This window comes from Enhydra lutris, unplaced genomic scaffold (assembly GCF_002288905.1).
Source record: "Enhydra lutris kenyoni isolate GAN:26980312 unplaced genomic scaffold, ASM228890v2 scaffoldscaffold10, whole genome shotgun sequence".
Classification (NCBI taxonomy): domain Eukaryota; kingdom Metazoa; phylum Chordata; class Mammalia; order Carnivora; family Mustelidae; genus Enhydra; species Enhydra lutris.
The window spans coordinates 10,387,562-10,407,312 of record NW_019154094.1 but is presented as its reverse complement, the minus strand read 5'-3'; the positions used below and the strand labels follow the sequence as shown (position 1 = coordinate 10,407,312).

General features: G+C 62.8%; 2 protein-coding genes across 6 annotated transcripts in view; one reads left to right on the top strand and one right to left on the bottom strand.

The window, feature by feature from the left end:
- Window positions 1-2,554: 2,554 nt before the first annotated feature.
- Window positions 2,555-11,203, top strand: LOC111144375 (5'-nucleotidase domain containing 2). 2 transcript variants are annotated; one of them, XM_022498651.1, is made up of 15 exons: window positions 2,768-2,786; window positions 4,077-4,141; window positions 6,549-6,734; window positions 6,870-6,944; window positions 7,165-7,220; window positions 7,311-7,404; window positions 7,597-7,725; window positions 7,836-7,896; window positions 7,977-8,079; window positions 8,189-8,290; window positions 8,475-8,556; window positions 10,289-10,375; window positions 10,468-10,608; window positions 10,697-10,761; window positions 10,843-11,104. In XM_022498651.1, exons 1-15 carry the CDS (start codon window positions 2,768-2,770, stop codon window positions 11,102-11,104), a joined length of 1,527 nt encoding a protein of 508 aa, XP_022354359.1. The 2 variants fall into 2 exon arrangements, with proteins under 2 accessions (XP_022354358.1, XP_022354359.1); XM_022498650.1 differs by lacking the exon at window positions 4,077-4,141 and having other exon boundaries at window positions 2,555-2,786; window positions 6,550-6,734; window positions 10,843-11,203.
- Window positions 11,060-19,751, bottom strand: part of LOC111144373 (stabilin 1) — a 27,126-nt gene continuing 18,434 nt past the window's right edge. For 2 of the 4 annotated variants that reach the window (XM_022498648.1, XM_022498649.1), the window contains exons 38-69: window positions 19,540-19,735; window positions 19,343-19,438; window positions 19,202-19,247; window positions 19,038-19,114; window positions 18,683-18,808; window positions 18,426-18,499; window positions 18,199-18,273; window positions 17,842-17,964; window positions 17,489-17,536; window positions 16,963-17,040; window positions 16,709-16,855; window positions 16,115-16,255; window positions 15,964-16,023; window positions 15,419-15,595; window positions 15,249-15,335; window positions 15,010-15,159; window positions 14,855-14,911; window positions 14,571-14,772; window positions 14,160-14,309; window positions 13,954-14,058; window positions 13,668-13,775; window positions 13,385-13,578; window positions 13,146-13,290; window positions 12,932-13,065; window positions 12,678-12,843; window positions 12,480-12,589; window positions 12,246-12,365; window positions 12,011-12,160; window positions 11,833-11,937; window positions 11,583-11,729; window positions 11,375-11,491; window positions 11,060-11,289 (exon numbers count right to left, since the gene is read on the bottom strand). In XM_022498648.1, coding sequence (XP_022354356.1) covers window positions 11,233-11,289; window positions 11,375-11,491; window positions 11,583-11,729; window positions 11,833-11,937; window positions 12,011-12,160; window positions 12,246-12,365; window positions 12,480-12,589; window positions 12,678-12,843; window positions 12,932-13,065; window positions 13,146-13,290; window positions 13,385-13,578; window positions 13,668-13,775; window positions 13,954-14,058; window positions 14,160-14,309; window positions 14,571-14,772; window positions 14,855-14,911; window positions 15,010-15,159; window positions 15,249-15,335; window positions 15,419-15,595; window positions 15,964-16,023; window positions 16,115-16,255; window positions 16,709-16,855; window positions 16,963-17,040; window positions 17,489-17,536; window positions 17,842-17,964; window positions 18,199-18,273; window positions 18,426-18,499; window positions 18,683-18,808; window positions 19,038-19,114; window positions 19,202-19,247; window positions 19,343-19,438; window positions 19,540-19,735 — 3,768 coding nt within the window. In that variant the 3' untranslated portion in view covers window positions 11,060-11,232. Of the gene's footprint in view, window positions 11,290-11,374; window positions 11,492-11,582; window positions 11,730-11,832; window positions 11,938-12,010; window positions 12,161-12,245; window positions 12,590-12,677; window positions 12,844-12,931; window positions 13,066-13,145; window positions 13,291-13,384; window positions 13,579-13,667; window positions 13,776-13,953; window positions 14,059-14,159; window positions 14,310-14,570; window positions 14,773-14,854; window positions 14,912-15,009; window positions 15,160-15,248; window positions 15,336-15,418; window positions 15,596-15,963; window positions 16,024-16,114; window positions 16,256-16,708; window positions 16,856-16,962; window positions 17,041-17,488; window positions 17,537-17,841; window positions 17,965-18,198; window positions 18,274-18,425; window positions 18,500-18,682; window positions 18,809-19,037; window positions 19,115-19,201; window positions 19,248-19,342; window positions 19,439-19,539; window positions 19,736-19,751 lie in introns of all 4 variants that reach the window. The other 2 variants (XM_022498646.1, XM_022498647.1) reach the window with 1 other exon arrangement.

Here is a 19,751-nt window from a genome sequence, read left to right as displayed (position 1 = left end):
GCCCTGCCCGGGCCTCCCCTTTGCGAGCCAGCGCTCGGAGTTGGCCTCGGCACCCCCTACTCTGCCACCGCCATCTTTTTTCTTAAAGTCCTGGTAGAAGTGATGACGGGCTCTGGTGGTATAAACATATACTGCGTTTTACTCTAAAAGGCAGTCATGCAATGCTTTGCATTTATTTCGGGGTCGTGACTGATGACTAGAATTCTAAAAATAACAGAATCCGATATGCATTTTTTTTAAGATTTTATTTATTTGACAGATCACAAGTAGGCAGAGAGGAGGAAGCAGGCTCCCCGCTGAGCCGAGAGCCCGATGTGGGGCTCCATCCCAGGACCCCGAGACCACGACCCGAGCCGAAGGCAGAGGCTTCAGCTCACTGAGCCACCCAGGCACCCCCCGATATGCATTTTTGAAAGGTGAACTTTATCATGATCACAACAAAAGTCCAAGCAATCACCTCGTGCGAACAACCCTGATATTAATAGAAGCTATCTTGTTTGGGGCACTTACCCTTACGCAGGGGCATGTAGGTCATTTTTACGCATCACCTCATTATTCACAAGAATCACAGAGCAGCAGAGCGGCTCAAGAGCATGGGCTTTGTCAAACCACATCCCTTGCTCCACGAAGTGGGGCCTCTCTTTGATGCTGTGAGATTTAGAAGTAATACGAATAAAGCACTTACCATGCCAGCAGCATGGTAACTGATCCATTATCGTTAGCTAAAACACAAGGATGATAGCGTGACAATGATATGCTGGGTACCAGCTCTTTATATGTATTCTAGAACCTAGGGACACTCCCCTTTATTTACAGCATCCCGTTTTATGGACGGGAAACTGAGAAGTTAGGAGATTAAGCCAGGCAGGAGCACCAGAGCCTTCATTCACGCTTGTTGAGTCCCTGTGCATGCTATAAGGGACTGTCACTTCATCACCTAAGGCTAGAAAAACAACAGGGGCCTATCTTTGAGAAGGGAGACAACTATTACACAGTCTAAGAACATCAAACGGAAACAAAGTCAATAAAAAAGTTCGGTGGTGTGAACACAAAATATACAAAAATAGGCTGGAGAAGAGAGAGAGCGCAAGCGGGGCCCCCGGCACGGGTCACAGAGTCTGGAGCTGAACTGCTGGCCCAGAGCTGCTTCCTGGATCACCTGCTTTCTCCTGGGGCCTCCCCTACCCAGCTCCCTGCATACTGGCTTGGCGGCTCACTCCAGGTTCTCCTCTTGGTGGCTCTGGGAGCCTGTCATCGCTGGGCACCCATCTCCCACCCTGAGGAAGCTTACTTATGGACAAGTCCTGAAGACCGACCTAGCTCAGCTGGGCTCCCGTGGGACTGACTACCCTTCGGCCTCCATCCGCGCTCCTCCCCGGCCCCGCCCCAGCTCCTGGCCCAGGATCTGGCCCACGGTTGGTAGGTTCTCAGCCAAGGTGCAGTGGATATTCAAAAGCACAAATATGCCCTTAAACCAGGAGGAGCACCCCAAGGAAAGTGTCCAGCTAGCCAGCTCCCCACCGATGGGGCACATCGGTGCTCTGTCAGGCGCTTCAGGGCCTACCGTTAGGCCTGGGTCGCAAGCGGACTCAGGACTCAGAAAAACACAGGTGGAGAATGGTTGCAAGCAGGGAAGCAGAATGTCTATGGAAAGTCTGGAGCCTAGAAGACTAGAAGAGACCACAGCATCTCAAGAGGGGCCCCGTGGGAGAAAGCGAAGGGTGGGGTCGGTGAGGTCGTTTGCTGAGGTCAGAACCAGGCAGGTGCAGTGACCCCGGGCCCACCACTCTGCACTGCACCGCTCTGTCCTCGTCCTCCTGCTCTGAGTTAAAAGGGATCACCTGCGTACGGTACAGGGAGGGACCAAGAAGGAGCTGCTTCAGCGGGCGTGAGCGGCACTGCGTGTCCCTGCGGGTCCCGGGGTCTCACCCAGCTTGGGGCTAGCACCGGGCTGCGCGAGGTAAGGCCTCTTTATTCGCTAGAGTGAAGCAGGCCGGCCCCTGGTCTGCGCGGAACAGGACCCCCGGAGCAGGACTGGCGGGGAGCGGCGGCGGAGCTGAGGTCAGGAGGACTTGGGGTGGGGTAGGGTGGAGAAGGGGCAAGAGGACCCGGGATCGAAGGGGGAGACAGAGGACCCGAGGGGACGGGGGATATCAGGGCGGGGGGGTCGCCGTGCGCTGGCCTTCCCCTTCCCGCTCCCCGGCCGTCCATAGCCTCAAGGAGACGGCTGTTCTTGGCCCTCCGACCTCCCGGGAGCGGGGCCGAGGGAGCGGCCATCACCGCCGTGGCGACCGAAGGGGGGCGCAGAGCGCAGAGTCCTTCTCGCCCTCGCGGAGACGGGTAGGCGGCCCGGGAGTCCTCCCCGCCCCGCCCCGTCCCGGGACCTCCCGCCCCCCCCGGGCCGAGGGGCGCGCCCATTGGCCGGCCGGGCTCCGCGCGCCGCGCCCATTGGCCGGCCGCCGTGAGGAGCACGCGGCCACCGTGGCGGGCGCGCAGTCGGAGGGCGGCGGACTGGCCGAGGGGCCGAGGGCTGCGCGGGCAGCGCGCGGCGGGCATGGCGGGTGCGGGGCTGCGGGCGGCCGCTCGGCGCTGGCTGCCGTGCAGGGGCCACGGCGGGCCGCGAGCCTCCTCGTCCACGCCCTCCTGCCCTGGCTGCGGCCCCCCGGGTCCCGGCGCCCACTGCCCGAGCGCCCCGCGCTCCGCGCCCGCCCCGGCGCCCGCGGGCGGCGCCGAAGTCAGCGCTCACCTGTGGGCTCGTTACCAGGACATGCGGAGACTGGTACACGGTGGGTGAGCCGCAGCGGGACGGGCGCCGGGGGTGTATCCGCGCGGCGGCAGGCGCGCGTCCAGGCGACGGACAGACGGGCCGTCCCGGGCGCAGCTCTTCGGGGAAAGCGCGCTGGTGGGGCTCGCCAGGGTCCCGGAGCCCGAAGGCCCGGCAGCTCTTCGGTGGAGGCTCCAGCGGGTCGTCGCGGGGGCCTCTGGGGCCGCCCCGACGCCCGGAGGCAGGTGGGCCGACGGGAGGTTTGTTCCCTGGCTCCGTCTGCAGGAGCTCGGGGATCCCGAAGCGGCCTCCGGAATGCGGAGCCCCCACCGTCTTTCCTGGCGGTCCCGCCTGCAGGGAGGCTGCGGCGGAAATGCCCCCAACCCCTTGTTCTTTTAGGGGCCCTTAGTTGGGGCGGGAGCATCGGGACAAAGCCAGCCGGCGGCGCTGCCGGACCTAAGCGGACGCAGACTAGACTTTGCAGATACCTCTAGATTGCGACCGAGGTCGGGAGCACTGTCAGCCCAGGAGGGGAAGGTGTCGGTTGGAGAAAGAAGACCAAGTCGCCCCAGGGCCCTGGAGTCCACAAGGGTGGCGGCATCCTTGGCCAGAACACTTAACCTCCTGGCCAACCCCCACCCCCAGAGCAAAATGGGCTGATGAGCCTTGAAGTCTCCCCCGGAGAGGCCAGGCTGCAGTGCCCTGATGAGGGGGGAGAGCTGAGAGTGCTCTGTACATGTCCCCACGTCTCCAGAGGCTCTGGCTCTGCGGCAGGCAGACATGGTTTGGGCTTGACCCTATCACTGACCAGCAGGGGGGTGTTCAGCAGGCCTCCCCCTCTCAGACCTTCAGTGGCCACAACATTAAACACAGCCCTGGGGCCACTGTCACAGGGTTGTGGTGATGACTCAGAGGGAACCAGGCCAAGAAAGGGCAGGGAGCTTCCAGAGGAGCCCCCAAAGGTGATGCTGGTCTCATTGTCTGGTAAGACAAAGTGCCCTGTCTGGAAGATTCCAGCTGAGGGAATGGGGCTTCCACTCCAGCTGTGCAGAGAGCTGAACGGTGCTCACCTGAGACGCACAGGGCAGAATAGTTAAGACCCCTGAGGAACGGTGCTTCCGAAGCCCTTGGGCTTCACAGGACCCCACCCTGCACGGCCTCAGTGGAGAGGACAGGCCTGGGAGGCTGTTTAGGAAGAGGCGTTTGCTCTGGGTCTGGAGAAGACCTGCAGAGCAGCCCGAGGAGCCTGCCTGGTAGGTGTGGTAGAGAACATAGTGAGGTCTGTTGGGCTTTGTACCCCAGGTGTGCCAGCATCTTCAAATATCCACAGAGACAACTCTTGATCTGAAAGGGGCAAGGTCATTTCCAAGATGCCATGATGAGCATCAGGATGAGCCAGCCTTGCACCCCTGAGTCCTAACTCAACCCTCTTGAATGGGTTTTCTGGGGGAGATTCTGGGGACTGAGATACGCCTTTGGGCTAATGCCTGTGGGCAAGACTTGGCCAGGGAGCTGGGCCCCAGGCCACTGCCTCTTCACCAGTGTAGGGATGCTGGAAGGCTAGGCCTAGGGGGAGAGTAATTAAGGCAGGTGGACTGACCTGAATTTGAATCTCAGTTGCCTGCTACTGGGTGGTTTGGAGCAAGTGACTTCACCTCCCTGAGCCTGTTTCTTCCTCTGGGTGATGGATGAATAAGTGTGACCACCTCACAGGGTTGGAGTGAGGCCTGGACATGGTGAGCCTCTGAGGCACCCAGCGTGTGCACCCAGAAGCAGCTGTGGGAACGGCATCCACAGTGAGCCTTACAGCTGCTGTGGGGAAGAGTCGGCCCTAGAGCCTGGGGCAGGAGTGGGGCAGGCTCAGAAGAGGAAAGGGAGGGTCTGCATAGTGAGCCCAGTGAACCTGGGAGGCCAGTGCCTGTGAGGGGTATGTCTAGCTCACTGGGCCCCACGCACCACTGCAGCCCTCTGGAAAGGACTGGGGCCTTGTGGCCCCCAGAGCTATGGTTTCCTCAGTCCAGAAATCCAGTCAAGAGGGAAGACCCCGCGGGCTGCTTCCCTACCCTGTTGTTCCTCAGAGGATCATCTGTCCATGGGAACGTCCTCAAGGACAGAGCCAAAAGCTGGCCATGGCCAGCACCGTGCCAAGGGAACCACACCACCAAGGGGCCACACCACCAAGCAGATCCCTCCTTCCTGGGGGTCTCCTGGACATTGTACCAAGAGTTACCATTGGCACCCAGGAACTCAGGCCTGTGAGGAGGCCTGTGAGCCTGGACCCTGCAAGGTCCAGGGTCCTAGTGACCTCAGGGGCATCTCAGAAGCAGCTCCCTAGAGAGCGGAGGTTGGCTGTGTCTCACGTGCGTCCAAGTGAGAAATATTGTGTCTGCACCCACCAGTCTGAAACAGCTGCTCTCTGCCAGGCGTCTGTCTGCCTGGGGCCCCTAGCGGAACCAGCCACACTTGTTCCCACACCCACACCCTGCACTGGGCTCCGAAGGAAAGGGGGTAGGGACGGAGCCTGTGTTCCGAGGGGGCCTCCAGGGCAAATGGTCAGAGTGTGGGAGCTCAGCAGTGTCTGTCTCTGAGCACAGACCGCTGCCAGGAATGCCGCACGGCCCAGGGCTTCTGCTTCGAGGCGATGCCTAGTTGTGCCTGAGACAGGAATTCCCTGGAGGCTTGGGCTGTTTGTGTGGGCCTCAGCCACAGGTGAGAGGTCTCAGGAATGGGGCTACCTGGAGCCCCTGCAGGACTGTGCCCTGTGTCCTAGTCCTGCCTGCCCCTCTCTCTGAGCGATGCAGGGGACTCCGGAACAGGGAGATGACAGGTTCCGGAGACACATCGCCCACGTAATCCTACATTTGCTGCAGGGGCAGAGCAGGAATGCTGCACAGAGAACGTTCCCTGTGACCCTCTCAGTGATTCTGTAGGTTGGCATGATTTTGATTTCCCCTTTAAAGATAGGGAAACTGAGGCCCGGAAAGTGAGGTGGCTTTTCTGAGGTCACAGCTATGAGGAGAGCTTGGCCTGGCCTGTTTGACCCCAAAGCCGAAGCCCTTTCTCCATCGACCTCCCCTACTGTATAGATGGGGAAACTGAGGCAGATGAGCCTGGGACCCCCTTCACCCTCATCTGCCTCCCTTGGAGCCTACACACAGTGTACCTCTCAACCCTCAGTAGCAGCCAGGGGCCTGGGATGGCTATGACCACGTCCCCAGTGGGGAGTGGCCTGGTTACTTGACCCACAACCCAACATCACACATCCTGCCTGTTGTAATTAGCAATGTTCCCTGGCTCGAAACAGCAAATGTCATTATGTAGACTGGCGGGCAGCTAAAATCCGATTAGAGGGGCCACAAGCTGTGGCAGGTGCACCAAGCGTGGAGTACAAGTGACAGAGGAGCTGCCTAGTACCCCCCATTCCTGTCACGTCCCTCAGGCCCAGCTCAGGCTGCAGGCAAGGTAGAAAGTTCTGAGCATAGCCACGGCTCCGACGGGTTCACAGGAGCCTGGAGGAAACATGGGCTCAGCGCATCTGCTGAGCTGCCGGCCCTGGTGTAACCCCAGCCGGGGCCTTGGCCCATTGCCAGCTCTGCCTTGCCCGCAACCATGTGACCCCGGGCAGGTGGTCTCTCTGAGCCTCACTTTGACCATATGCAGCCTGGGGCTAAGATTATGCATCCTGCATGGTTTCACAAGGCTCCTGGGCCTGCGCACCTGGAAAGTGCTTGGTAACCGTTTGCTGCCGCTGTGTTCACCTCCTCATACTGCGCTCCTCCCTCTAGACCTCCTGCCCCCAGAGGTCTGCAGCCTTCTGAACCCAGCAGCCATCTATGCCAACAACGAGATCAGCCTGCGCGACGTCGAAGTCTATGGCTTCGACTACGACTACACGCTGGCCCAGTATGCAGATGCACTGCACCCCGAGATCTTCACTGCTGCCCGTGACATCCTGGTTGAGCACTACAAGGTGAGGCTGGCCGGGCAGGTGGCCCCGGCGCTGGAGCGATCCCAGGCTGAGGCACGGGGCTCCCCTGAGGCGGCAGCCCCGCCAGAGGTCTGTGCTGATGCCACTGGCTCAGCCTGGCCCGCTTCCCCTCAACAGTACCCAGAGGGGATCCGAAAGTATGACTATGACCCCAGCTTTGCCATCCGAGGCCTCCACTACGACATTCAGAAGGTGAGTGCCGAGGCCCCGGACCCCAGCAGCCCCTCCTGATGGGATGTGCGTTGGCACCACCTCCTCAGCCCCTGTCCTCTAAGGGAACTTCCTCTCGACGGGCACATGATCCCCTCGGTACCTTCCCATTGGGGCTATAGCCCAGGGGCTGGAAGAGGCTGTCCCAGGGCCAGTGCAGACCGCTTTCTCCCCACCCCTCCCACTCCTGTGGCGCTCCCAGAGCCTGCTGATGAAGATTGACGCCTTCCATTACGTGCAGCTGGGGACGGCCTACAGGTCAGTGCAGACTTCCCGGCCGCACCCCAACTCGACCGGGGCCTCGGCTCTGGACTACTTTGGACTCTTGATGTCTGCATACCCACCCAGGGGCCTCCAGCCTGTGCCTGACGAGGAGGTGATCGATTTATACGGGGGCACCCAGCACATCCCACTGTACCAGATGAGCGGCTTCTATGGCAAGGTACCCACTCCATGGGCCTTGGCCCTGGGCAGCCCACGCAGTGATCTTACCGCAGGGGCCCTCTCCCTGGAGCGCTGGCCCTGACCCGCAGGCAGTGCCCACCCCAGTGTGGCAAGCCAGATTCAGAGCCTGTGGCCTCCAGAACCGGGGGCCGAGGCCGGGGGCTTGCTGAGGCGGTGGTCCCCTCTGCAGGGTCCCTCCATCAAGCAGTTCATGGACATCTTCTCACTGCCGGAGATGGCGCTGCTGTCCTGCGTGGTAGACCACTTCCTGGGTCACGGCCTGGAGTTTGACCAGGCGCACCTCTACAAGGATGTGACTGTGAGGACCTGTGGCCTGCCTCTCAGGGTGGCAGGGAAGGTAAAGTTGGCCACGGCAGGGCCCACTTCCTAGGCCCTGCTACAGCCTCACTGTCCCTCCACTGCCCCCAGGATGCCATTCGAGACGTGCACGTGAAGGGCCTCATGTACCAGTGGATCGAGCGGGATATGGGTAAGGGTGGGCCATAGCCCCTCCTGCGGGTTCCTGGGCAGGGCGCTGGGTTGGCCCTCACAGACCTATGTCCCCATTAGAGAAGTACATCCTGAGAGGGGACGAGACGTTCGCTGTCCTCAGCCGCCTGGTGGCACATGGGAAGCAGCTGTTCCTCATCACCAACAGCCCCTTCAGCTTCGTGTGAGCCGCCTGGGTGGGGAGGAGGGGTCGGACGGGCTGCAGGAGGGGCCTCGGGCCCCTCCACCCCGCTGCTGCCTGTCCCACCTCTGCCCTCCCTCTCTCTGCTCAGGGACAAGGGGATGCGGCACATGGTGGGCCCCGACTGGCGTCAGCTCTTCGATGTGGTCATTGTCCAGGCAGACAAACCCAGCTTCTTCACCGACCGGCGCAAGTATGGGCCTCGCTGGGGTGATGGGGCCGGGGCGTGGGAACCGGCCTTTGCCCGGCACCCTGCGTGCTAGGGGTGGGGGCACCCCCTTGTTAGCACGTGGCCAGTGGAGATGGTGCCTGCCCCCCCAGTCCTGCCCCACACTGGAAATCCAGCCCTTTACTGCCCCCTCCCCGTCCCGTACCAGGCCTTTCCGAAAACTCGATGAGAAGGGCTCCCTGCACTGGGACCGCATCACCAGCCTGGAGAAGGGCAAAATCTATCGGCAGGTGAGTGCCATGCGGGTGGCCTCCCCCTGGCCCCAGGTTTCGGAGAGGGCAGCTACATAGCCTCCTGGGCCCTGCTGCACCCCGACACGCCTGCCGTGCCTCTGCCCCCTTGCACTGTGTCCCGGGGCATCAGGGAACGGCTATGAGGGCACAGGCCTGGTCAGGCTGCCTGCGTTGGAGTTTCAAGTTGACTGCTCATTAGCAGAAGGAGTCTGGACAAGTCATTTGGCCTCTCTGTGCCGTGCTTTTCCTCATCCACAGAAGAGGTAGGGTGTAAACAAACCAAGAAAAATGTTCTCCTGAATTGTGGTACAAAGCCCTCACATTAGCCAGGCATTTACTGAAAGTCCCCCAGGCGATCAGTGGCACTGTTACTGGGGCTGACCACCCTGCTACGGCCGGACCAGCTGTAGGAGCAGCTCACGGGCCTTCGGGGGAGACCCCTTTTCCTAGCTGGTGTCTAGGAAGATGAGAAAGGGGCCTAGGGGGCCTAGTGCCAGGGTTGGGTGGCAATTAAGGAGCAGGATTAAGGCATTTAGTCCTGGATGGAATGCGGAAATCCTGGCTGAGCTGGTCTCCTTGAGGGTGGAGGTTCCAGGGGCGGGGGAGCAGCCAGCCTGGGGTATCCAGAGCCGAGGCCTGACCTGCAGGCAGTACTCCTAGCCCTGTGGCCCCAGCTCTCCATGGTCTCTTTGGGCTCAGGCTCTTCCCCTTGGCTCCTTTGTCTCAGCATCTTAGCTAAGCCTGAGGTGGGTCACGCACCTTTGTGGGGAAGATGGGACTTTTTCTCCTTTGGCAGCTTTTAGCCTTTTCTTTATGCCTGATGATCTGGAGTTTCACTGCATGTGTGTGTGTGCGTGTGCGCGCGTGCACACATGCACACCCTGGATCCTGCTGGCTTCTCGTCTTTGTGCTCCCTCCCTGGCTCCCTTTGCGGGAACCCCAGGCTCCATCTTGCCTAATGCAGCACCTGGTCCTCAAGATTCTCTCTTGGTGCGGGGCGCATCCTCGGCACACACCCCCTCGTACCTGACTGCCCACCTGAGCTGAATTCAGCAATGGAGCCTTTGGCCACCACCTGTGTCACCATGGCTCGCTTCTCCTGGCCGCTTGTAGCACGGGCTGCCGCGGTACTGACTCCTTTGTGCCCGGTGTGAATTCTGCTCATTGCTGGGCTGTGGGCTCCGGGCACCTGCCCTGGCGGCTGCTGCACTTCCTGCTCTGGGCCCCCTGCCCCATTTTCTGCTCTCCCGAGAGCCTCCTCTATTGTGTTTAAGCCTGACTGCCTTCATCTCTTCTCTGGCTCTGGAGCCGGCGGGGCAGATGGCTCTGCAGTGAGCTCGGCTGGGTCCCTCCAGGCTCCGGCCTGGGAGGACAGGAAGGGCTGCAGGGCCATGGGCTTGCTGCTGTGGTTTGTTTCCCACAGCGTGGGATCCCTGGGGCGGGTGTGAGGCCACAGGGAGGGGAGGCCCTGGAGGCACAGGGCACCGTGCCAGGCCCACAGTAGACTTTCCTGGGGCAGGCGGACCCCCTGCCCGACTGTGAGGGGGAGGAGACCAGGGCCAGAGCCCTGGGTCAGTGAGGCCATGGGAAAGGGCAGCTGGGCGTCCAGCTGGAGGGGCCTCGCTGCCTCTGGGGATATGGGAGGGGCAGTGGAAGACAGGGCGGGTTCCGGCAGCCCCACGGGAGCCCCCAGTACACTGTGTTCAGCGGTAGCCCCCATTCTCCGCAGGGAAACCTGTACGACTTCCTGCGCCTGACGGAATGGCGTGGGCCCCGCGTGCTCTACTTCGGAGACCACCTGTACAGCGACCTGGCGGTGAGCGGGCAAGGCTGGGCCCTGGGAGGAGAGAGGGAGGGAGGGACCCCCTGCTCGTCACTGCTGAGCCCTGCCTCCACCCTGCACGGCAGGACCTCATGCTGCGGCACGGCTGGCGCACGGGGGCCATCATCCCCGAGCTGGAGCGCGAGATCCGCATCATCAACACGGAGCAGTACATGCACTCGCTGACATGGCAGCAGGCGCTCACGGGGCTGCTGGAGCGCATGCAGGTGGCAGGGGGGTGGGGCAGTGGCAGGGCGTGGCGGGAGGGCAGGGCTGCCGCCCGGGCACACCCCAGCACCCTCTGGTCTCCCACAGACGTACCAGGATGCCGAATCGCAGCAGGTGCTGGCGGCCTGGCTGAAGGAGCGGCAGGAGCTGAGGTGGGCCGTGGGGGGCACGGGGAGGGCTTCCCCGCGCCGCGGCTCCTGGGCCCCCTCGAGTGCCCTGTGTCTCCCCCACAGGTGCATCACCAAAGCCCTGTTCAACGCCCAGTTCGGGAGCATCTTCCGCACCTTCCACAACCCCACCTACTTCTCCCGGCGCCTCGTGCGCTTCTCGGACCTCTACATGGCCTCCCTCAGCTGCCTCCTCAACTACCGCGTGGACTTCACCTTCTACCCGCGCCGCACGCCCCTGCAGCACGAGGCACCGCTCTGGATGGACCAGCTGTGCACCGGCTGCATGAAGACGCCCTTTCTCGGCGACATGGCCCACATCCGCTGAGGGCGCCTTTATTGTCCAGAGCAGGTCCTCCCCCCCACCTCCTGCCCTGTCCACGCTGGGCCTCGGTCCAAGGCAGGCAATAAAAGCCGTCTCCCTCTCGCTCATGCCTCTGCTTGGCCCCGGCCACCTCACTTGACCGCAAGGATCCTCTGGGTGTCGGGGAAGTTGTCCTCCAGCAGTGAGTCCTGGGGGTGGGGAGAGGACCCTTTGTGGCTGGGCCAAAACCAGGCCTCGGGCCCCTTTCTGCCGCCCCTCAGCCCCCACACTCACATCAAAGGGCTCGCAGAAGGCGTCGTGGCTGCCGAAGACTGGGTTGGGGACAGAGACCAGGGTTGGGCTGGTCCCTTCCTGCCACGGGGTAAAGTCCTCCTCAGCATCATCTTCTGCCTGAGAAGAGAGGTGTGATGAGGGACCTCGAGGAAGGTCGATGGACCCAGGCACCCCCAGCCCCTTCCCCGCCCCCACAACATGGCCCTACCTGGAAGGCGGAGAAGCCAAAGCCTGTGGCCTTGCCTCGAGCACGGAGGTAGAAGGCTCCAGCCACGACACCAAGCAGTGCTCCGGCCGCTACCACAGCCCCCACGCCTGCCACCACTGGTGGAGCCTCAGGGGCCACCACCGCCCGCTGCAAATAAGGAAAGCGTCAAGGCCAGGCAGGCCAGGGCTGTCCACTAACCCCCTTGCTGTTCTGCTATCCCCCACCCCCACCCGGTCCATCACCTACTCACAGGCTGTAGGGGAGCCAGAAGGGGCCTGGCCAGAGCGTGGATGATGCCGTTGAATGCCATGATGTCCCACACGACAATGTGGCTAACCACAACTGCCCCTGGGGCCTGTAGGAAGACCAGAGTCAGGCCTAGTAGGTGACGTCTAGGGCCTGGGGGGAGGTGCAGTGGCCAGACTCACCACAGCGGCCCCAGAACTGTTGTCCGGGCCCACAGCACTAAAGACGAGGCTGAGGCCCGAGTGGGCAGGGAGCACAGTGTGCTGGCTGGCATTGGTGCTCAGGAAGGTGGCATTGGAGGCATGCAGCTCCAGGTCAGGGCCGCTCAGCGTCTGTGGGCGAAGCAAGGCTATCGGCCCAGGGCAGCCAGAGGTATGGGCATCGGGCCTGGCTCTGCCCACAGCCCCTGCCAGTTACCATGTTGTCCAGGAAGCCTTCGTTGACAGGAACGAAGAGTGTCTTGTAGGTGAGTTCATCGTCCAGGAAGTCCAGGAAGTCGAGACCTCGTGGGGTGGCATTGGCGTAGCCCAGCAGCATCTGGGAAGGGGGGGTGGAGATAGGACCGTGGGCAGGCTCCCTCCCCTGGGACCCCAGTGACCCCCCCCCCACCACCACCACCACCCTCCTCCCTAAGGCTGGGCCCCTGCACACCCCATAGAAGGTGGAGAAGTTGGCGGTGGCAGCCAGGACGTCGAGCAGCTTCCCGTTGCACATGCTAGTCCCATCACCCACAAAGCCACGGCGGCACCGGCAGGCCACATCTGTGGGAAAGGTGGTTCAGGGGGTCAGTAGGAAGGGGCCGAGCCAGGGCATGGTGGGGGTGGGGGTCTGGGGCAGGGGGCACTGCACCTAGCTCGCGGTAGCAGTAGGCGTCCCAGCACTCCGAGCGGTTCTCCCGGGGGCCCAGGCTGACGACGCCCACCTGGCCACCGCCACAGTCGGCCGCAGGGAAGACGACCGGGTGGGCTGCTGAGCCATTGGCCAGCCAGCCCACGAGGCACAGGTGGAAGCCCAGCTGTAGGGGAAGGAGGGGGTGCTGAGACCTCAGGCCCAACCCGAGGGCCCCCCACAGGCTCAGCTCCAGACCCCTGGGCCCCACACACCTTCTGGGCAGCAGAGAGCTGAGGGAGAGAAGCAAGAACAGCTCCCTGGGCCCCACAGGCCGCCTCGGCCTCTGAGAAGTTCAGGCCATAGGGACCACTGGGGGCCTGGAGGTGGAAGACCCCGGCCTGCTTCTCTGCAGAAGGGAGGGACACGTGATTAGCCCGGCGTCACCGAGGGCAAGCAGGGCCACTGGGGGCGGGCAGGGAAGCACACCCTGGAAGTGGAGGTCCGCGCACACGGCATCCACGTGGCAGGGTGGTGGCTGGCCCAGGCAGCGGTCCACGGGTGGCTCCGGCTCCTCCAGACACTGCAGTCCGTCACCCACGTAGCCGGCATGGCACACACAACGCCGCGTGTTCTGGGGCGGGAGAGCGGGCGGGTGCTCTTCAGGGACCTGGGGGGTCGCGCTGTGGAGCCTCCCCGCCCTGCGGCTCGGCTCCCCGGCTACTCACCGGGCCAGTGTTCAAGCAGTCGGCGTGCTCATCGCAGCCTCCGCGCCGGCCGTCCGCACACGGGTTGCGGGCCCGGCAGCTCCAGCCGTCGCCCTCGTAGGCGGGCAGGCAGGTGCAGGTGACCACGGGGCCCGCTTGGCTGCAGTTGGCGTGCTTGCTGCAGCCACCACGCCCGTCCCGGCACAAGTCCACCACTGTGGACAGGGAGAGAGTGGCAGGACGAGGGGACAGGAGTGGCCAGGGCCGGAGGGGCTCCCATCTCGCATCCCACCCCCGTACTCACCTGTGCATGTGCGTCCATCCCCTTCATAGCCCAGGCCGCACTCACAGCTGTTGTCTGCACGGCAGGCGGCCTGGGGTGCGCAGGGTGGGGTACACACAGGCTGCAGCTCTGTCCCCCAGGGCCCACCCCACACATCCAGGTGAGAAGCTGCCCTCCTGGAGGTCCCCCGGGCCCCCCTCCCACCCACCCCTCAGGGCCTCAGCCTGAGCGTGGAGTTAGGACACGCGCCGGTGTCGGCAGACAGGTACAAGCGCGCAGGGTGGGCACAGATGCCAAGAGCACTCACTCAGCTGCACCTCACAGCTCGGGCCCGTCCAGCCCTCGTCACAGAAGCAGGAGCCGGAGCCCCCCAGGCCCTCATCACAGCGCCCATGGGAGGAGCAGTGGCAGGCTGGGGAGAGGGACGGGCAGGAGGATGGGGTCGGTGCGGGGGCCCCAGGGCTCAGAGGGCAGGGTAGGAGGGGGCGGAGTTGGGGGGGCAGGACAGCCCACCTTGGCACTGGGGCCCAAAGGCCCCCGGGGCACAGAGTTCACACGCCGTCCCTGTAAACCTCGCGTGGCACTGACACCGCCCACTGCCACTCATGCCGTCCATGCACACACCACGGCCGCTGCAGGGGCTGCCAGCACCACCAGGGCAAGCTAGCAGGTGGGGGAAGAAAGGGGCTGGTGATCTCCTCAGGACCCCCTACCACATGCAGCCCCAGACTGGCCACACTGCCCGTCCTGCACCTGGGACAGCCAAGCCCCTTCCAGAAGCCGCACCACCCCCTAAGCAGAATCCTAGAATCTGCACCCAGTGTTCTCTCCTGCTAAAATCCCCTCACCACCCACACCTGCCCCCCACACCACCACCCTAACACCTGTTCTCTTGAGCAGCACCTGTAGCCTCAGGACCCTCACCTCGGCACTCACTGCCGTAGTGACCAGGGCAACAGCTGGGTTTCCAGGTGGTGGTGATGCAGTTGCGGTGGCAGCCCCTGCCCAGGCCTTGGGGCTGGCCCCAGAGGCTGGACCGGGCCCAAATGCTGCGCAGTGCCAAGGAGTGCAGTGGAGGGGATGTCCAGAACTTTGAGTAGTATCGCCAGCAGGTCTCGGGGCTGCCCTGGGCCAAGAGGAGTCAAACAGTCTGAGCTTGGTGGTCCCTGGGCCATACCTGAACTCCCACCCAGCTCCCAGGGCCTCACCTGCTCCTGTGAGCCCTCAGGACAAGGCGGTTCCAGCCCACAAATGCTGCAGATCTTCTGGAAAGAACAGAAGCCAATAGCAAAATCAGATGGATGGATGGGACAGGTCAGCTAGGGTTCCTGCCTGTCCACCTCTGACCTATGGCCTCTCTCACCAGCCGCAGCGGCCGAGTCTCAAAGCGGTCACAGCGGGCCCCAAGGCCAGGTGGCTCCAGCAGCTGGTCGATGCCATAGGCCAGGCCACCCTCAAAGGGCAGGTGCCGCTGCACGATGTGGGCGTCCTCCTCCCCCACTGTGAGCTCACCCTGCCGGCAGAGGAAGGAGAGTGCATGGGTTCACAAGTGCATCACGGGCCCCCACTTCCAGAGCCCCTGCCCCCTGCTTCCAGACTCACCGGCCGGGCACGGCTGCAGGAGAAAGAGATGGGGGTCCCATGCATTGTGCGGAGTGGGCCCAGGTTGGGCAGGTCAGATGCCAAGGCCTGAGAAGTTGGAGCTACAGTTAGAGCTGAGCAGACAGGCTGGGTGGCAGGCAGTGGGGACGAAGGACTGGGGGGACACCCACCTCAATGTTGCGGATCACGTGGCCCCGCAGGATGGCTGCCAGCTTGTCACGGTGGTCTTCGTGGTGTAGCCAGGCCTGGCGGTCGGCCGGCAGGGCCCGCAGGGCGGAGTCTGTGGGCCACAGCATGGTGAGGGGCCTATGCGACGCATCCTGAAGCAGGGGCAGGAGGCCAGCCTCCTGGCAAGGATTAGCAGAGGTGTGACAGTCAGAAACTGGGGGCCGGAGGTAAGGGGCTGGACCACAAAGTCCAGGAAGGGGCTCCAGGGACCCAGGTGGCCCTCCCGCCAGCTGCCTTCTTCTGTAGCCATCCCAGGCAGATGCACATGGACATACATGCAGGGATAAACTTGCACACCCCTCGACTATTCTCAGGTACATGGGCACACAGAAGCACACCCTGTGCTCATATGGGGGCTCAGAAGGCCTGTGTGCACACGAGGCACAGGGTTACACACAGAGGAGCGTGCAGACAGGCAAACGTACACACAGTCAACTTGCACACGGACAGGCACACGGCCACAAATGCCCGCACGCGGGAGCAGTACCTTCACAAGGCTGCTGAAGATCTTGTAACCGAAGCCCTCGGCCGCAGCGGTGACGTTTCTCTGCGGGAAAGCACAGGTGAGCCTTGAGGTCGGGCAGGGAGGGAGCGCAGGAGGCCCCTGGCAAGCTCCCAGGCCAGTGTCCAGGTCATACCCGCAGGGCAGGGGCAGCGTCAGGCTCCCAGTGTAGCACGTCAGGAGGCAGCAGGACCCGGTCGATAAAGTGCAGGACGCCGTTCACCGCCTCCTGGTCGCTGCTCACCACCCGCGCGAAGTCATTGATATAGATGCTGCCCTGGAGACCGGGCCGGACCGAAGGAAGCCCGTTGGTGGGGCACTGAGAGTCTGAGGGGGCGGGGCCCCAGCTGGGGGCGGGCTTGCACTGGGCGAGGCTTGGGACAGAAGGTGGGCGGGGCCAAGACCGCGGGGGAAACACCACCCACCGCCTGGCTGACCCGGTGGGGTTGCGGGAAGAGCGAGCACTGACAGGGGGCCAGGCTCAGAAGTCCTCAGCCGGAGGACAGGCCCTCGGTGGTGGGCACGGTCCAGAGATGGACTCGTTTATCTCCCTCTCACTAAACCCCGTCCCGGCCCAGGGGAAGTAAAAGGGTCTTCAATGTGAAGGGATAGGACTCAGGTGCTCGCAGGCAGGGCTTGAAAGCTGCCGCTGAGTCTGAGTTCTGGCTCTGTGAGGTGGTCAGGGCGGGGGCGGACCAACGTGGAGTAGGGGGTAGGGGCCTGGGCCCACCTCCCTCTCGTGGATGCGGAGCGGGTGCCCCGAGAGCGTGGTGACATAGCCTTCCTCCAGCAGCTCCTGGCTGCTCAGCCGCCGGCAGCCGACCACGTGGTAGCGGAACACGAGCTGGCGATGGGTGCGAATCCGAGCCAGCTCATCCTGGAGTGGGAATCATGAGGGTAGAAGGAGGCCTTGATTGCTGTCCCTGCCCATACCCACTCCTGCCCCACAGGGCCCATCCCTTCCCAGGGGGAGGGTTGCTTTACCTGCGACAGGTTGGTCATTAGGTCTGCACGAGGCACAAAAATTGTGAAAGGCCCATCACCCTTGAGCTCCTTGTATTCCTGTGGGGAGGCAGTAACAGCTTAAGTAGAAGATGGGCAACTTGTGACCACCTCGGGGCATCTGTGGATCCTCCAGGAAAGACTTGGACTCTCAGGGTCGCCTGGGTGGCTCAGTTGGTTAAGCCTCTGCCTTTGGATCAAGTCATGATTCCATGGTCCTGGGATGGAGCCCCGCATCATCAGGCTCCCTGCTCCGTGGGGAGTCTGCTTCTCCCTCTGCCTCTATCTGCCCCCTCCCCCACCCAACTTGTGCTCTTTCTTGCTCACTCACTCTCAAATAAAAAAAAAAATAAAAAAAAAAAAAAAAAAAAAAAGACTTGGACTCTGAGAGACCAGAACAGCCAGCCCCCTAACCAAATGAGAACATGGAGGCCCAGAGACCGGCGGGACATGCAGATCAAAGAGGCCCAGGCTGGACTGAAGAATTCGAAGCCAGCTGGTCACTTACCAGGAGGTGGAGGCTGAAGAATGAGGCATGCCTGTCCCGAAGGAGCTCCTGGGGGGGCGAGGATCAGCTCAGATTTTGGGTGGCCCCCATTCAGGGCCTGGTGCCTGTCCCAGCACCTGCGGCCCAAGGTCTGGCCAAGGCAGAGATGAGGAAAGGAAAGCCGGGGGTCTGAGCTGGGGTCAGGATTTGTTTCATGGATCATAGCTGGGTCAGGCCCAGGTGGATTCAGGGGGTCAAGGTCATGGTCAAGGCCAGGAACAGGATCAAATCTGGGGTCTTAACCAAAATCGTGGGTCAGGCCCAAGGGGGTCACAGCCAAGGCTGGGTCAGGGGTCCAATTTGGGCACCATTACCAAGCCGACTCGGGCACGGCAGGTGAAGCCATCACCCACGGTGTGGGCCGCGTCACAGGTGCACGTCCTCTGGCCGTCCCCTGCGCCTTTGCACACGGCATAGGGGCTGCAGCCTCCATTATTCTGATGTGGGGACAGGAGAGAGACAGGGTTGGCCCCATCCAACCCTGGGTAAGGGACCATGAAGACTCCTGACCAACCCCCAAAGCCCTGTTTGCTACTCAGAGGTCAGATTTGAGCTTGTGGGAGGGTGGCTCATCCTTTAGAGGAGGCCCCTAGGACTCTGACGGGGGCAAGAAGGCCTGGTTGCTGCCTCAGCCCCTTCCCCTGTGAAATGAGGTGGGGCTGAGTCCTGACCTGGGAGCAAGGGTCCAGGAGGACACAGGTCCGGATGCCATCCCCGCTGTAACCTTCACGGCAGCTGCAGGAGACCTGTCCCAAATCCTGATGAGTGTGGCTGCTGGGAGCCAAGAGCAGACCAGCGCCCCAGACAGAAGGAGCACCTCCTCCCTGGCCTGGTCTGTGGGGGGCCCCACCCTCTGAGGGAAAGGCACAGCCCCAGTGTCTGCATCTGTTGTGCTGACCTGCTGGTGGCCTGTGGGGATACAGTCAGCATGGACGTGGCAACCCCCGTGGCGGATGAGACAGCCGTTGGCTTCTGCAGGGGGAGACACTGGGTTGAGAGGTGGCCCTGGGCATCCCTTTCATTCAATGGTGCCTTCAGTGGCTCACTGCCACGCTCTCAGTGCCCCCCATGGGCCCCTCAGCCTCTCCTGGCCTTATAACCCTGAAGCCAGAGCCCTAGCCCCATGTCCACCCAGGGTGGGGGGCCCAGCCTCACCCTGGCACAGCTCCCCATCTCCTGTGTAGCCATCATGGCAGGTGCACGTCCGCTGCCCGGGGGCCACTTTGGTGCAGTTGGCGTGGGGGGAGCACCCCCCATGGTTGTGCGCACAGGGGTCCACCTCTGGGGGGCAGAGGATCCCAGAGAGTTGTGAGGAGCAGGCACAGGGACAGCGTGGGCACAGGGGAGGAGGGCAGGGGAGAAAGGAAGAGGTCGAGGGAAGGGTGAGACCCAAGATGGGACCTGGATGGAAACTAGCCCCACAAGGACTGGAGAGGGCTCTGCAGGGAAAGCGTGGAAATTACATGGAAAATCTCAGGGTGCGTGCCCAGAACATTCCATGGGACCCAACCTGAACAGTAGCTGCCGTTGCCGGAGTATCCCGCGGCGCAGACACAGGCAGGGGCCGCCACCGAGTCCCGTATGCAGCTGGGAGGGACGGCGTTAGTCCAGCCTGGGCTGTGCCTGACCCCAGGGGCCCTACCCACCCACCAGCCCGAGGCTGAGCTCACTCACTTGGCATTGGGGTCGCACTTCTTTGGGCATTGAGGGCCAGTGATCTCTGGGAAGGGGGGGGGCAGGAAGAAGGTTCTGGTCGTTTGGACTGGGAACCACCTCCCTAGGAGTCACCCGCCTCTCCCCCTTGAGGCTACTCACTCTGGTCACAGCGGGGGCCCTGCCAGCCCACATTACAGACACAGCTGCCGTCCCCTTGAAGCCCCTCCTGGCACAGGCCGTGGGCACAGTCACAGACTGGGAGCGGGACAAGGGAGGACAGGAGTTGCCCAGTGCCTCCACCCTGCCCTGGCTGGGCTGTCTCCGTGCCTCTGTCCTCTGCCCTCCCCGGGGCTCACCTCCAGCACAGTTGGGCCCATAGCGGCCCAACTCACACATCTCACAGGCGGTTCCGTGGAAGCCCTCATGACAGCGGCACTCCCCGCTGCCCAGGAGCCTGTCCTGGCACTGCCCATGGCCCGAGCACACGCCGCCCTGACCCCCTGGGCATGGCTCACACAGTGTGCCAAAGAAGCCAGGGCAGCAGTCGGGCACCTGTGGGGAGGGGGCA

Coding starts and splice junctions, on each gene's coding strand:
- LOC111144375 (XM_022498650.1), top strand. CDS start 2,555: ATGGCGGGTGCGGGGCTGCGGGCGGCCGCTCGGCGCTGGCTGCCGTGC. Junction 7,221..7,310: donor CAGCTGGGGACGGCCTACAG/GTCAGTGCAGAC, acceptor ATACCCACCCAG/GGGCCTCCAGCCTGTGCCTG. Junction 10,609..10,696: donor GGCTGCTGGAGCGCATGCAG/GTGGCAGGGGGG, acceptor GGTCTCCCACAG/ACGTACCAGGATGCCGAATC.